At 38.6% G+C, this 14146-nt stretch overlaps 1 protein-coding gene across 1 annotated transcript in view; it reads left to right on the top strand.

Moving 5' to 3' along the window:
• LOC118404036 (heterochromatin protein 1-binding protein 3-like) overlaps positions 1–8207 on the top strand; it is an 18464-nt gene extending 10257 nt beyond the window's left edge. The window contains exons 7-9 of the mRNA XM_035802972.1: positions 687–933; positions 3388–3475; positions 5748–8207. Coding sequence (XP_035658865.1) covers positions 687–933; positions 3388–3475; positions 5748–6054 — 642 coding nt within the window. The 3' untranslated portion in view covers positions 6055–8207. The remainder of the gene's footprint in view (positions 1–686; positions 934–3387; positions 3476–5747) is intronic.
• Positions 8208–14146: the final 5939 nt, after the last annotated feature.

A 14146-nucleotide genomic window follows, 5' to 3' on the forward strand; every position in this document is an offset into this window, starting at 1 on the left:
TGATAAAGAAGTATATCTGTTACAGTGTTAGCACTACCCCACCCTGGACATAGAGAACCACATGTTCAAGTTGAAGTATAAACTTGTCTCTTCTCTTCTCTTCACTTCTCTTCTCTTCCCCCAGGTTGGCATGATAAAGAAGTATATCCGAGAGCACTACCCAACCCTGGACATAGAGAACCACATGTTCAAGTTGAAGTATAAACTGGTCTCTTCTCTTCACTTCTCTTCTCTTCTCCCAGGTTGGCATGATAAAGAAGTATATCCGTGAGCACTACCCGACCCTGGACATAGAGAACCACATGTTCAAGTTGAAGTATAAACTTGTCTCTTCTCTTCTCTTCTCCCAGGTGGGCATGATAAAGAAGTATATACATAGAGAACCACATGTTCAAGTTGAAGTATCAACTTGTCTCTTCTCTTCTCTACTCTTCTCTTCTCTCAGGTTGGCATGATAAAGAAGTATATCCGAGAGCACTACCCAACCCTGGACATAGAGAACCACATGTTCAAGTTGAAGTATAAACTTGTCTCTTCTCTTCACTTCTCTTCTCTTCTCCCAGGTTGGCATGATAAAGAAGTATATCCGTGAGCACTACCCGACCCTGGACATAGAGAACCACATGTTCAAGTTGAAGTATAAATTTGTCTCTTCTCTTCTCTTTACTTCTCTTCTCTTCTCCCAGGTTGGCATGATAAAGAAGTATATCCAAGAGCACTACCCGACCCTGGACATAGAGAACCACATGTTCAAGCTGAAGTATAAACTTGTCTCTTCTCTTCTCTTCTCCCAGGTTGGCATGATAAAGAAGTATATCCGCGAGCACTACCCGACCCTGGACATAGAGAACCACATGTTCAAGTTGAAGCGAGGTCTGGAGAAGGGAGTTAAGAATGGAGAACTGGAGCAAATCACAGGCAAAGGGGCCTCCGGTAAGGGTTGTTGACAATGTGTTTTTGCATTTTGTATTTGTATGCTCGTACAGGGATTTTTTGCAATGGAGTTAGCGTGGCAGAGCGGTCTACGCGCTTGGTGGATATAGCGATTTGCTTTTGCAGCCGTGGATTGTGGGTTCGAACCCCACCTGTAACAATTTTTTTCTTTGTCAGACAAATCTCATGTAATGTTTTTTTAATAGAAGACAGACCAATTCAGTAATTCGATGTTTAAAAACTCTTTTTTCATGTGATTTTGTTTAACATCCAGGCTTTTTCAAAAATACGCACCGGCCAGCTTTTTTCATTGCAGAAGCTTTCTTGTTTAAACAAGGGAAAAGGGGCGCTGCACCCTCATGCCCTGACCATGCACCCCCTTACCCTGCATGTCGAGCAGGTCTTCTGGCAGCACGTCACCGGAACGTACTGCGCCTGCGCAAAAAGTATAGACATGCTAAACCCCCAGTTTACTAAAGGGCCGCATTTAAGAAAGTACGTGCGTATATAAGGGTAAAACTCCGTGTACGTTTTACACGAAACCATGTCTCTAACATATACTGTGCAACAAGCGGGATTCTAATGCAACGTTGACCAAACCAAGCCCCAAACTACCAGGGTTTGCGCAGGCGCAGTACGTTCCGGTGACGTGCTTCTTCTGGCAAGCATAAAGTTCTGACCAGAGATCACATGTGGCCAGTCTTCAACTGTGACCTGTCTGATAGCACTTTTGGCCCCTAGGAAGCCATGGCATGGTTCATTTTAACTTAGAATTATCAAGCATTTCTCACCTATAGACTTATAGGACTTAAAAGATCTCTATATGATGTAAACTGTATCTCTGTTATATACTTTGTCTGATACCTTGTCTTCCTTTATGACCTCAATGAAAAGCGGCCTGTGGGCTGATTTGAGCTTTCATGAATAAATAAAGGTTCAAACAAAGCACCCTGGTAGGGAGAACCCAATCTTTCTCACTTGGTGGCTCCCACCCAGGGCTCTAGCTAGCGTCCGTTTTTCCGTCAATTGACGGAAATTTGCGGCGTGTGACAGAAAAAATTTGAAACGAATCCGTCAACCTTGACGGACTCCAAAGTCCTTGGTGGAAGCTACAGGCGGCTTGGGGACGCCATCCACGGCCGTAAAAGCCACACACTGTTTGTTTTGCTATTGTTATGATTGTTGACAATGTGCGTCTGCGCCCTTTTGCATACGATAATCTCATCAAAAAGCCGTTTTTCAAGGTCTCAGTTCAGTCTTTCTAAGTCCTGGAATAGTGTTTTCGCGGTTTTTGCGACAATGGGAATTGGCTGACGAAAAAAAAATTCAAGCTCGCTAGAGCCCTGCTCCCACCCCTATTTGAACACCTGCTTCTAAGGCATGTAGTGGTTTAAAACCCCCACCTTGGAGTATTCTCAAGCGATGACAAATGCCGCCATACATTGCCATTTTGTGGCCCAGTTTTTCCCCCGTTACGCTGTGTTTCTGCATGCCCTGATAACAGACGCGTACCGACGTATTTAGAGCATTGCGCTCGAACCATGCCGGTTGTCAGTGGCTTTTGTTCAAATCAATGGCCCCTTGTGATCAGAACTGTCTTTGTCAACATTGTGGAAAGCTGGTTGTCACCTGTTAAGTCACTAGTGTTCCAAAATCTGACAAAAGTATGAAAATAAAAATATATAGAGAAAAGTCAAAAGTAGTTGTGTAAAATGAAAGAAACAACTAGCAATGTTTTTGAAATAAAAGCAGTTTTTGAATTACATTTGTAAGTCATTGTAATACTTTTAGATTTAATGAAGATTAATGTGCCATTCAGGCATGGAGTGGTTGTTTTTGTTTGTATATCCTCCTTGGTTGCCTGTTGTTACTGTTATACTGAAAGTACCATTCATCATCACGTCCCAATAGTGATTAATCATGATGTCCCAGCAGCAGGCATACAGTCAACGCATACTAGAACACTTTTCCATTGTGATTGTTAGGTTTGACTGAAGGATACAGAAACAAAACCCAAAAAGAATCATAGCTAATATCCATGGATAATTGGCCCTAGAATTCCCCAGAAATAAGGGTATAGGAGCCTGTTGTCCATTAACTCGTGCACCGTTCATCATGATCATTATGTCCCAATAGTGATCAATCATAATGTCAGCTTGAGACTTCATTGTTACTGTATACTGAATGCGCCATTCATCATGATCAAGATATCCAAACAGTTTTGACAATGATAAGCTTTCATGATACTTATTCTTACAAATGTTTCTGTAGTTTTCCTTGACTGGGATTCACCCAATCTCACATCTTAACTTAACAGTTAACATACACCTAAATTTACAGGCAAAATTCCTCTAAATTTACCAATGAGATTCACCTATATTTACAGGCGAGATTCACCTGAATTTTCAGGCAATATTCACCTTTATTCACAGGTGAAAATTACCTTTTTCGCAGGTACATACCAGCTGACTGAGCCGTTTATTCCCTCCCCTGAAGACTTGGAACTGATCGAATATGTCCCACCGATGGAGGTTCTTCTCAGGTTTGTTTTTGTAACAAGTTTACTTATTACATTTTTACTATAATGATTGATAGATCTATTTGGATATGATTAAATGGAGGAAGGCATTGTATAAGCCTTAGTTGTCCTCTTGCAATTTGTTAAAATACCTTTTCTCATTTCACTGTCAGTTATTGTTTTAAAATATTATATGTGAATAAAAAATCATATGTCCAAAAAAAGTTCTTGGCATTGAAGTATGCTTACTGTAGCACTTCATCTCTTCTCAAGTCAGAGCTTCGGTAAGTTTGACTAACCGACTTAATAAGATGGAGAAGCAGAGGTTACGATGCTGCCAGGGAAATTCTCTACCCCATTTAAGCTGGAATGGTCTGATCCACTCACAAGGGCAATGACCTCTCCTTTCTTTAATGAATGAATGAATGAATAAAGACCTTTATTGTACAGGCATACCCACTGGGTTTGGAACAGGTTGCAACAAAAAATACATAAAATATATACAATGAATCTACAATACACAAGAATCATATTCTACTAGAGTACTCTACTTGAATTCGACATCTTTAATAAGTGTGGTGGGTTCTTGTACGTGTTTGAGCTGTGGCTCTCCCCAAACTCGAGACCTCAATTTAAAGTCCTATCCTAGAGACAGCCCTGGTCAAAGTTAGGTACTCATTTTCCAAATACCTTTTTCCAAGGGCGCAAGATTGGTGACATGGCATGTTCAAAACGTAGGATAGTAGGAACTCTTGGGCCTGAGCCCAAATTGTGCCATTTATGCCCCACCATCTCTCAGCTTACTGATTTCTTTTCCATAATTCTTGTGCATGGCACAGGCAGGATTTGGGTTAATCTTACTCTCCAAGCAGAGGTTAGGCTCCGGCTGTTTTTTTTACCTTTTTTTTAGTCGTTTTTATGGGGCTTTGTATTTTGTCATTTTTCTTGAAGTACGCCAGCCAGGTTTTGACACAGCAAGATATAAAAAAAAATAGAAAGCCCGATAAAAAAGACTAAAAAAAGTTTAAAAAACAGCCGGAGCCTAACCTCTGCTTAAAGAGTAGGTTAATCTGGCTTTGTCTAATTTTGGTCACCATAATCAGTGTGAAATCCCCTGTTAGTTGTGTCCTGAATTGAAAAGCTCAGACTTGTGCCTGCATGGTAGGGTAAACCTGCAGTTTACTCTACAGATTATCCTGTCAACACTTCTTAAACTCGTTTCCAAATATGTGGTTTCAAGAACCCCATAACGACTTGTTAGTATTGTTTGACGTATGAAGTCCTAATATAGACGAAAGCAGGGCTGTGTCTTTTCTGTGCCATGCAATGCAAGATCTTCTTTTTAAAAGATTTGTCCGTGCAAATATTTGTTTTGTTGCGATGCTTGCGTGTTGCGTTACTAGACTTTCAGAATGAATAGCTAGAGAACAGCTTTCTTAATGGGAAAGTATAGCTTAGAATGCGTGTGTGCCCTAGTTTTCTGTACAAGAAAAGTAGTTTGCCCTTTTCCCATGTCGTATGTGGAATAAGTGTAGTCTTTAGAATTTCAAGCACTTTTGATCTTGAAGTGTTTCTTTCCTGTTGTAGGAAATTTTTTTCTATGGCTATTTGAAATTAGGCTATGGAGCTGTTCGTTGTTGTAAGGAGTTGGGAAAAATGCATTGGGAGCACACAGATGGTCGATATTACTTGTCTCCATATATTTTCTGTCACATAGACAAAATAGTCTATTCTAGACTTCCAGTTCAATTGAATGATTGAAGATCTTAAAGTTTATTGTACATCCACTGGGTTAAGTACAGGTTGCAACAAAAGAATTTAAGTTTGCAGATACATAATATCATACAATGTCAAGCTAAAACAAGAATTCCTAGCCTGATTAAATCTCGCTTATAGTAGCCTGCCCAACATCCGCCTTAGCACATTGCCAAAAAGAAACATGTGATACTATATGAAATTTGTGCAATCAACGAATACAGTCTTTTCATCTAACGTCATCTATGCCATGTTGGATAACAGCGTGCATCCGTAAAGTATGCCAAGATGCCATTGTTTAACCCACCAAAATGGACGCCATGGATTCAAGTACTATTTCTATATGATGTCAAAGAAAACCCCTTATTTAGACTAATATATAGAAAACTACAGAAACAGACATGTAGTAAGCATGACAGTGTATAGAACTGAAATGATTCCTTTACATACATTATACATAATGTGACTGTACATATATTGCATTTAACAGGTATTTCCTACCAAATGGCTTGTTTTGATTTCATTATGTCATGTGTTCCAGATCTGCATTCCACAGAGGCTCAAAGGCTCAAGTTCAGAAGCCAAAAGTTGCTGAGGTGAAGGTCAAGAAGGCTAGAGGTCGTCCCAAGGGTCGTCCTGTGAAGAAGCCCAAACCCAAGGCAGCCGGCAGAGGTCGGGGGAAGGGCAAGAAGGGAAGGGGGAGGCCTAAGAAGGTGGATAAGACAGAGCCTAAGGAGACTGAAGACGAACCCAAGGAATCTGCGTCCTCAGAAGAAGAAACAGCCAAGGAGTCTGCATCCGAAGAAGAACCCAAGGAGTCAGCCTCCTCTGAGGAAGACGCTCAGTAGGTCGTTTCAAGATGGCCGACTCTTTAACTGTTCCTTGATGTGCAACACTTAAACCAATCAGGTGGCAGATTGGTCACTCTCTGTGACCTGATTGGTCCATTTTGTACAAGACTAGCCAATCAGGTAACAGATTGGTTACTCACTGTGACATGATTGGTCCATTTGTGATTTTCCCATGGTGCAGTCTGCTATAACAAAATGTTGGTCCTCTTGATCTGGAAGTAAGTTTTTTAAGATGGTGATGTTTTTGGAAAAGCGAATAAGAAGATGATTCAAATTCCTCTGACAAAAATACAAAATAATGAAAAGGCTTGCTTTTATGACCAGTATTAAAAAAATGGTCCCTAGCATCCTTTGTTGCTCTATTATCAGTGACAATTTATATTTAGAGAGCATAATAGTTTTGCCTTATTTAGTATGTTTTTGCCATATTATCGTATACTTGACATCATGACATACTTCTCAATTGTGAGAATTTTGTTTATTTTAGTTTAATTATAACGTTAACTTTATAAAAGTAGTGAATAGGAAATCAATGAAAAAGTGCAAAGTGTAAAAAACACATCTATATGAGTTATCGCGATAATGTCGCAGTGACACAGTGGTAGGCAAAAAGCAGGTTTTGGGCAAAAGATTGGTTTACGTATTGATCAGTAATTTGATCTGCTTATTTAAATACTAATTTTTGATCCAATCTACTGACGTCCTGGTAGGCACCAACCGTCGAATTCCCCGGATAAAAGCAACAACAGCGATCGCTCGTATGAAATAGCTACTTAACTGTTAGCTATAGACTGTACAACTGATCGTAGTGTTTGTATGTGCAATTTAAGAACTTATATTTATGTTATAGATTCATTTACATACATAAAAACTAACCTACTATTATATAGATGATAAGCCAGTGCAATGTTCCAACTGCACATGCACAATGAGATGTATTGTGGGTAATAATGTCAAAGGTCAAGTCTCATAAGTTAAAGCGGTTTATGTCTAGATCATGCTTGATACATGTCATTACATGTTTGGACCAACTAAGAAATATTACCACCAATGCATGAGCATTTTTAAGTTGAACTGGCTTACTATAACAGATAAAGGTTGAGAACACACTAGGTATAGACTGTATCATATAATCATGTGTTCAACACAGTGAAAACCTAAAACCACTATGAGTAGATTTATAATGCTATGTTTTTATTTAGTCACAAGAGACTTAAGAATATCATGATTATATTCAAGTAGAAACGTAACCGTTTTGGAAAATTCTTCACTGTTTCCAAAACTGATAAAGATTATATGGGGATATATAGTTTGTAGTACTCTGAGTTAGAGTAGTGTTTGGATTTATTGTTTAGACAACAAGTAGTAACCATCAAAAGGCAGTGAAGTTTAAGAAATATCAGATATGTTTTGGATAAGTTAGCAAAGATTTCATGGCAATTTTGAAGCGTAACTAGTTGTAGCGTCACTGCACATGTATGTACTGTTTAGGACATTGGCACTACGTAGTTGTTAGAGAAGTTATAGTTTTGTATATGCACTCATGGTCAGTATTGTTAATCAACTGTTAGTTCAACTGATCTGTGCCTAGTTGTATCGTGCCATACATGTTACTAGCCCAGCCATACACACTACTTTTGTACAATGGTCATAGGCATGGTACAAGTGTTAGAAAGAAATTAATTTTTAAAGGGGTATACCTTTTACTTACAAGCGCTTTTGGTATCTAACATTATTGTATAGTTGCAATAGAAAACCCAAGCCTTATATGTTATTTTTTGTACCATAGTCATGGTACTAGTAGTGTTAGGAAGAAATTATTTTTAAAAAGGGGATATACATATACCCTTTACTTACTAGCACTTCTAGAGAGTCATTTCTGGTATCTAACGTTGTCCAACAGTTGCAATAGAGAGCCTTAAGAAGGCATTGCCAATATGTAACCCAGTAGACTGCAATTGTTATAATCAATTAGTATTGCCTGTGCAGTTCGTACTTGTATTGCAATACAGAACAAGCATTTGTAACAATTATGGACATTCAGTTACCTTTTATTTTAATGTGGTTGCAATATAAGATTATTAGTTGCTTTTGACATGGCCAGTGGAAGGTTGACTGTACTATTGTAATAAACAACCCATGTTCGTATCTTCATTGTATACAACTCTGTCCAAGACACTGACATCGACTCAGAATATCACAGAAGCTTAGTAAGATTCTATGTCAGCAATCTTAACCAGAGGACCAGTTTAGGGTCAGTTTTTCCGCTTCTATTCTATATCTATCTAAATCTCTCTCTCTAAATTTCTCTCTCTACATGTGTGTCTGTGCGTGTGTATTTATATGTACTCCCTAAACAGCGCATATATATATATATATATATATATATATATATATATATTTATATTATATATATATATATATGATATTGAGAGAAAGAGAGATTATACACCAATACATGACATAATATCATTGCGAACCTCAATATAAGTGAATTGTACAAAACTCTTTTTTTTTCTTGTTGAAATACTCCACCAAACAGGTTCCTTTGTAGCGAAATGGACAATTCTTTTGAGTATCGCCCATTCACAAACAAACCTGGACCTGTACTTACTATCCGAGGCAGCACGGGCAAGGGAAAACTTACTTTATATCTTTATATAGAATACGTTTACCCTTGCCCTAGCTATCTCAGCTACACCTGTGCCTGAATTTTCTGTATCGGTACTCAGACTAGACCCGTTGTAAATGGTTGTCGCCTTACCATGTACATTAGCACGCTCCGTCACTCTAAGTGTGTTAGCACATGATGCTTCACTGACGTAGTTGACATGTGGTTTGATTGATAGGTTCTTGCAGTGTCCTTGGCGCTAAAGTAACGTTCGTTCGTTCGTTCTACGTAACCTACTTTAAAAGTTCAACGACCTAAAGTTACATTATTTGGCTCATGTCACCAGCATTTGCAAATATCATTAAGAACAATTGATTAATAACTAAGAACAAAGACTGTTGCTACCTTTCGGAATGAATACGTTTTTCTCGCTCGCAGTATTCTTGCCGCTCAACCTACTTTTAAAAGTTCAATGACCTGAATTGACTTCTGTACACTCAACGCATTTCATACTGCAGTACGGTACCGCGTTAGCGTATGTGTTTTAGATTTTTATAGAGTTTTAGAACGAACACATTTATTTGAAACCTTCATTGTTTTACCTGCCATACAACAGAAGAATGCATCATCTTACATAAGTATCTTGACCTGTTTAAAACAGCTAAAGCGTATTAGCTCGCTAAGACGGCGCTCTCGCCGCGCTCTATCTGAGACCTAGAATGTGACAGATCGCCCGAAGAATTGTAGAGAAAAGGAACGAGTTTTTTTATACTTTGTGTGTTTTGTTGTCTTCTTGCCTCTCTTCTGTGTGGAGTGAAGGAAAACTAAAGGTGGCGTCTCACTGCACTTGGGGCACCGGTGCGGCACTGCGGGGTGTGTTCACTGTTGTGTTATTTTCGCTGATTTTTTTTGGACAAGTTAGATATTGCATAATACGCAAACGTATAACTTAGAATACAACAAAATACACAAAACGTAAGACAATTCGTTCTTTATCTCTGAAGTTCGTTAAGTAATCAAGAAAGCAATCGCGGATCGGAAAGACATGCGTCAGCATTTTATTTGCACATGACATAAAGAACAATTTGTCACTTTTTTTGCCTTGCCGCGTCAGCGGCATGGCCTTGTGGCCACTATTTTCTTGGTTGGTTCAATGGATCAATGGTTCAATGGTTCCATGGTTCAAGCAATGTTAACCCAGCCCTTCCAAAGGCCCTTCCAAAGGCCCTTCCCAGTTCTCTTTCTCGAGGACAAACTTACGGCTTAGGCGACCAACAGTACATCCCCGTCAATCTTTATACCTCCCTTTTACGCATTTGATAACAGTTGTGGTCGGTACTGAAAGCCTCTAAACATCTGGTTACAACGAATGAATGAAGCGTTCGTATGGTGATATTTCAAATCCATTGAATTAAATATATAATCAAGTGAATTATCTCGCATAATAATTTGCATTACCTATTCATAAAGATGAAATAAATGCCTAATTAGACCAACGCATTGCATGTGAATATGTAAGTAGGCAATGACGTCATCGAAACGTCTCAAGAACGTTTGACTAGGTATTTCAACGCTACCACGAAAACCCTCTGCCGTACGGCAATCCGTAAATTTACTACCATCTTCCCACACCCGCGGTACAAAAATTATCCGGTTCTAGAGGCAAATTTACCCATCAAAATAAAGGATATAAGTTTCTCTTTCTTGTGATGTGTTTCTTTTGCTTGAAAATTGTTTAAAACGCCAGATATTTGCCGGTGAAAACGGCACGCCGTAAGCGGGGAGGCCGGGGCGATCCAAACGCGCCAAATTTTGGGCCGCGTGCCCCTCAGAAACGGAGGATATGTGACTGAAGCGGCACAAATAGAACCTTTTTTGACGCTATGGATGAAGAATTTCAAGGTAAAATTCTTGATACAATTTGTAGTGTTTGGGGGAGGGGGGCATGTTGAAGAAAATGTGCTTTTGAACAATTTTTTCTCAAGTCAATCCCAGCAATATAATTTCTATGCAGTGTTTCTTTATCCATGTTTTAGTCATGAAACTTACATGTATGTAAAATGTTTCTTAGTAATTTTTTCTTATTAGTTTATTGCTTTCTTTAGCATATTTTACATATGGATCATTGATTGGCCTGTTGTGTACTACTAGTATTTCTTTTCACTTGTTGAACTTGGTAACTTGAGGTACCTATGCCCAATTTTTAAGAAAATCTCAATTGTATTTTCAATGTCATCGTTACTGTTGGTGTGAATCATCCCTTGCCTCGTTCCAAGACTAAGATACCATTTTGTATTTTTTTCACTTGTTGAACTTGAGGCACCGTGCCCCCTGATATGGGTCAGCCGGGTAACCTATGCCCAAATTTTTCAAAACACTAATGGCATTTTTGTTAACGTGAAAAATTTGTGCAACCAGATTGTGTATTCTTTGTCAGATTGTGCCAAGGGTTTTTCTGGTGTAGCAAAAATCATAAATATGTACTTACCTGCAATATTATACTCTTGTCTCTACTATCAGCCAGGTTCCTACCGACCGGGCGAGGTTGTCGCAGTTGGTACTGAGGTTCAGTCGCAGAAGATGGCTCAGAAACAGTGACACTTACCTCCTTCCATCTTGTTGCAGGTATTTATCTACTTAATCAATGATAATACGTTAATCTATTCCTTACCCCAACTTGCCTTTCTTTCTTTATTGAATTCTTCATTTCATTATTGGATCATTCTGAATCTTTCGTCACAAGAAAGAAAGAAGTCATAAGTCATAAGAAAGATGATGATGTAGATGAACATCAGACGTGGTACTGGAGTAGGTCGTCATCCCCTCAGATGGAAGAACATTATCACCATGATGGTAGACATGTTAATCATGAAACTCAAATAATTTTGTTTTTCAGGTGGAGTGTAGATTGCACCAAGTACCAGATGTAGCTGATATAAGACTGGAGAGCGGAGCGGAGATATTGAATGGTAGAGGTGAAACATAATGTTGACAAGTTGTGCAGCCAGTGCTATTAGCATTAAGTTTGTTAAAGAATACTGTTGCTACCAGTAACCACAGAAAATGATAAGTAAGCCTGTTGTTTTTGTAAAAAGTAGTTTACATTGCATTATACTATTCATAGTATTGATTAAATAAGGAGAAGTTCATGTACCTGCAAGTACATCAAAGAAATCTGTGTCGATTGTATGTATCCTGAAGACTGAGCCTTTGACCTTGAAAAATGTTGAACTTGTCCTAATAAATTTAGTGTTTACACAATGTCTACCTATTGATATTTTATCTCTTATTAGTGCAAACATCTGTCTTCTATATTTTATTATAATCTAAGTGTAAAGTTGTACTGTTGATACAGTGTAACATCATGGCTCAACATGAAAATAATGCGACATATTCACACTTACCTTTCACCTTGACCAAGTTGACCTTGTTATAAGGCAATTAATATTGCTGATATTCTATAGATGTGACATTGTTGGTAATATAAGATACCATAATGTTGTGTACATTGCAAAAGTATATGAAGTATGATATTTAATCTTCTACAATGCGACTCAACTGGTGCAAAAAACACCATTGACTGTAACCCAAAATGTGAACTTTTAAACGCAAATTTACTTATTTCTTAAAGAATAAGGTAAGATGACAATTATTGTGTGAAAGGACACCAGTGCCGGGCTGCATACATCGACCCTGTGTAAAAGCATAATAAAATGCCATGAATGTTCAGAACTCTGTGGAGTGATTCTATGTAGTACATATTACGGGGAAATAAGATAAAACAAGCTTTGCAGCCTTTACTTACCTTTTCATCACCCCTCAAAAAAGGTATTTTTTGATTTTCATCGTTTATCGCGCAGCCGGCCATATCTGAGGGTAGGTTTTGGCAACTTTGTGGAGCCATATCTCAGCAACCCTTCAAGCTATTCGCTTCATCTAAAAAGCATTTTACTCCTCTTGGTTAGCTCTTTCAGAAACAGTAAAAACAGTCATTGTATTGTGTTTTTGCCAAGGCACAGCATTTTGCCTTGCCGGGCTTGAAGTGCTGTCCTACTTTTTCCTGACGATATCCCTAACACGCGGCAAGGCACAACTTTTTTTAAAAGATTTCTTGTTTGTCCTGATAAGTTGCTTTGTCGTGCGCAGACTACAAACAAGGACAGGCAAGGACCGTTGCTATCTTTAGTAATGAATACATGACTGTTTTTCTCGCAGTGTCCTTGGCGCGTAAGTACTGACATAACCTACTTAAGAACCAAGGCCGAACTTTTAGAAGTAGCATAGCCTATTTTTAAAAGTTCAGCGACCTGAATTGACCTTAGTCTGTACAAAGCCTTTCATACTGCAATAAGGTACCGCGTTAGCTTATCCGTTCTAGATTTTAACATAGTTTTAGAACCAACCCATTTGTTACGTCGATGTTAGAAATCCAGGTAATAAGACATGCCAAAAAGCAGATACTCAAGCAACTGGATATGGTTTTGGAATGGTCAGACGTTTCAGATGGTATCCACCATCCTTCGTCAGTGACACTGATCAGTTATACCCTGGTTCCAAAATCATATCCAGTTGCTTGAGTAACTGCTTTTGGGCAGAACACATTTATTATTTTTAAGTTTCGTTTTACCTGCCGTACAGTATATAATAAAGTGGAAGGTATCATCTTACATAAGTATCTTAACCTGCTTAAAACAGCAGAGTAAAGAACGCGCACCCAAGAATTGAATTATTGAGTCCTGATCTGTAATTTGACTGCATCTACCAGAGATTTTGTTTGAGCCTTTATTTATTCATGAAAGCCTGCAGGCCGATTTTCATTGAGGTCATGAGGGAAGAGACAAGGGCCAGACAGAGTATGTAGCAGAGATCCAGTTTACATTGCCTGGATGCACCTGCCAAGCAACTTCATGATAAGAACTTTAAAACATTTTAGTGTAATACATTTTAAGCTGCTTTTTCGGCGCGACAAACCCCTTTTTTCTAGTCTCTACCAGACAGACTCCCGCCTAGCCGAATAGTAATAGGGGACTTTGGCCAAGTTAGAAATAAAAGTCTAGTTGGACTTAATGGACCGATCCTGTCGAACGCCATATCGAAGAAATAGAACCTCTTATTCTATTTCGAACACCTCCGTCAAAAACTACCCCATAGTCTCGTTTACTGTTCTCGACTTTTATCAATTAATGGAAGTTTATTTGCAAGTTCTTGCCCGAGGGCTAATTACAACATGAAACATGAATAAAATATAGTAAACATACATAAAATAAAGTAATTTGGTATAGATAACAATGGTGAAAAATGTAGACAAGTGACTATTCTGTCAATGATATGGACTGCTGAGAGCTACAATCTACGCATTTGGGGTTTGACTTCTTTTCTGGAAGCAGTGGAAGACGAAGTACCCCACTTTTTCTATGATGAGTGGGTTATGTGACGTTAACAGCGTTATAGTTTTGTTTTCATCGGTAAGCGTTTGGA

Source organism: Branchiostoma floridae, chromosome 17 (genome assembly GCF_000003815.2).
Source record: "Branchiostoma floridae strain S238N-H82 chromosome 17, Bfl_VNyyK, whole genome shotgun sequence".
Classification (NCBI taxonomy): Eukaryota; Metazoa; Chordata; class Leptocardii; order Amphioxiformes; family Branchiostomatidae; genus Branchiostoma; species Branchiostoma floridae.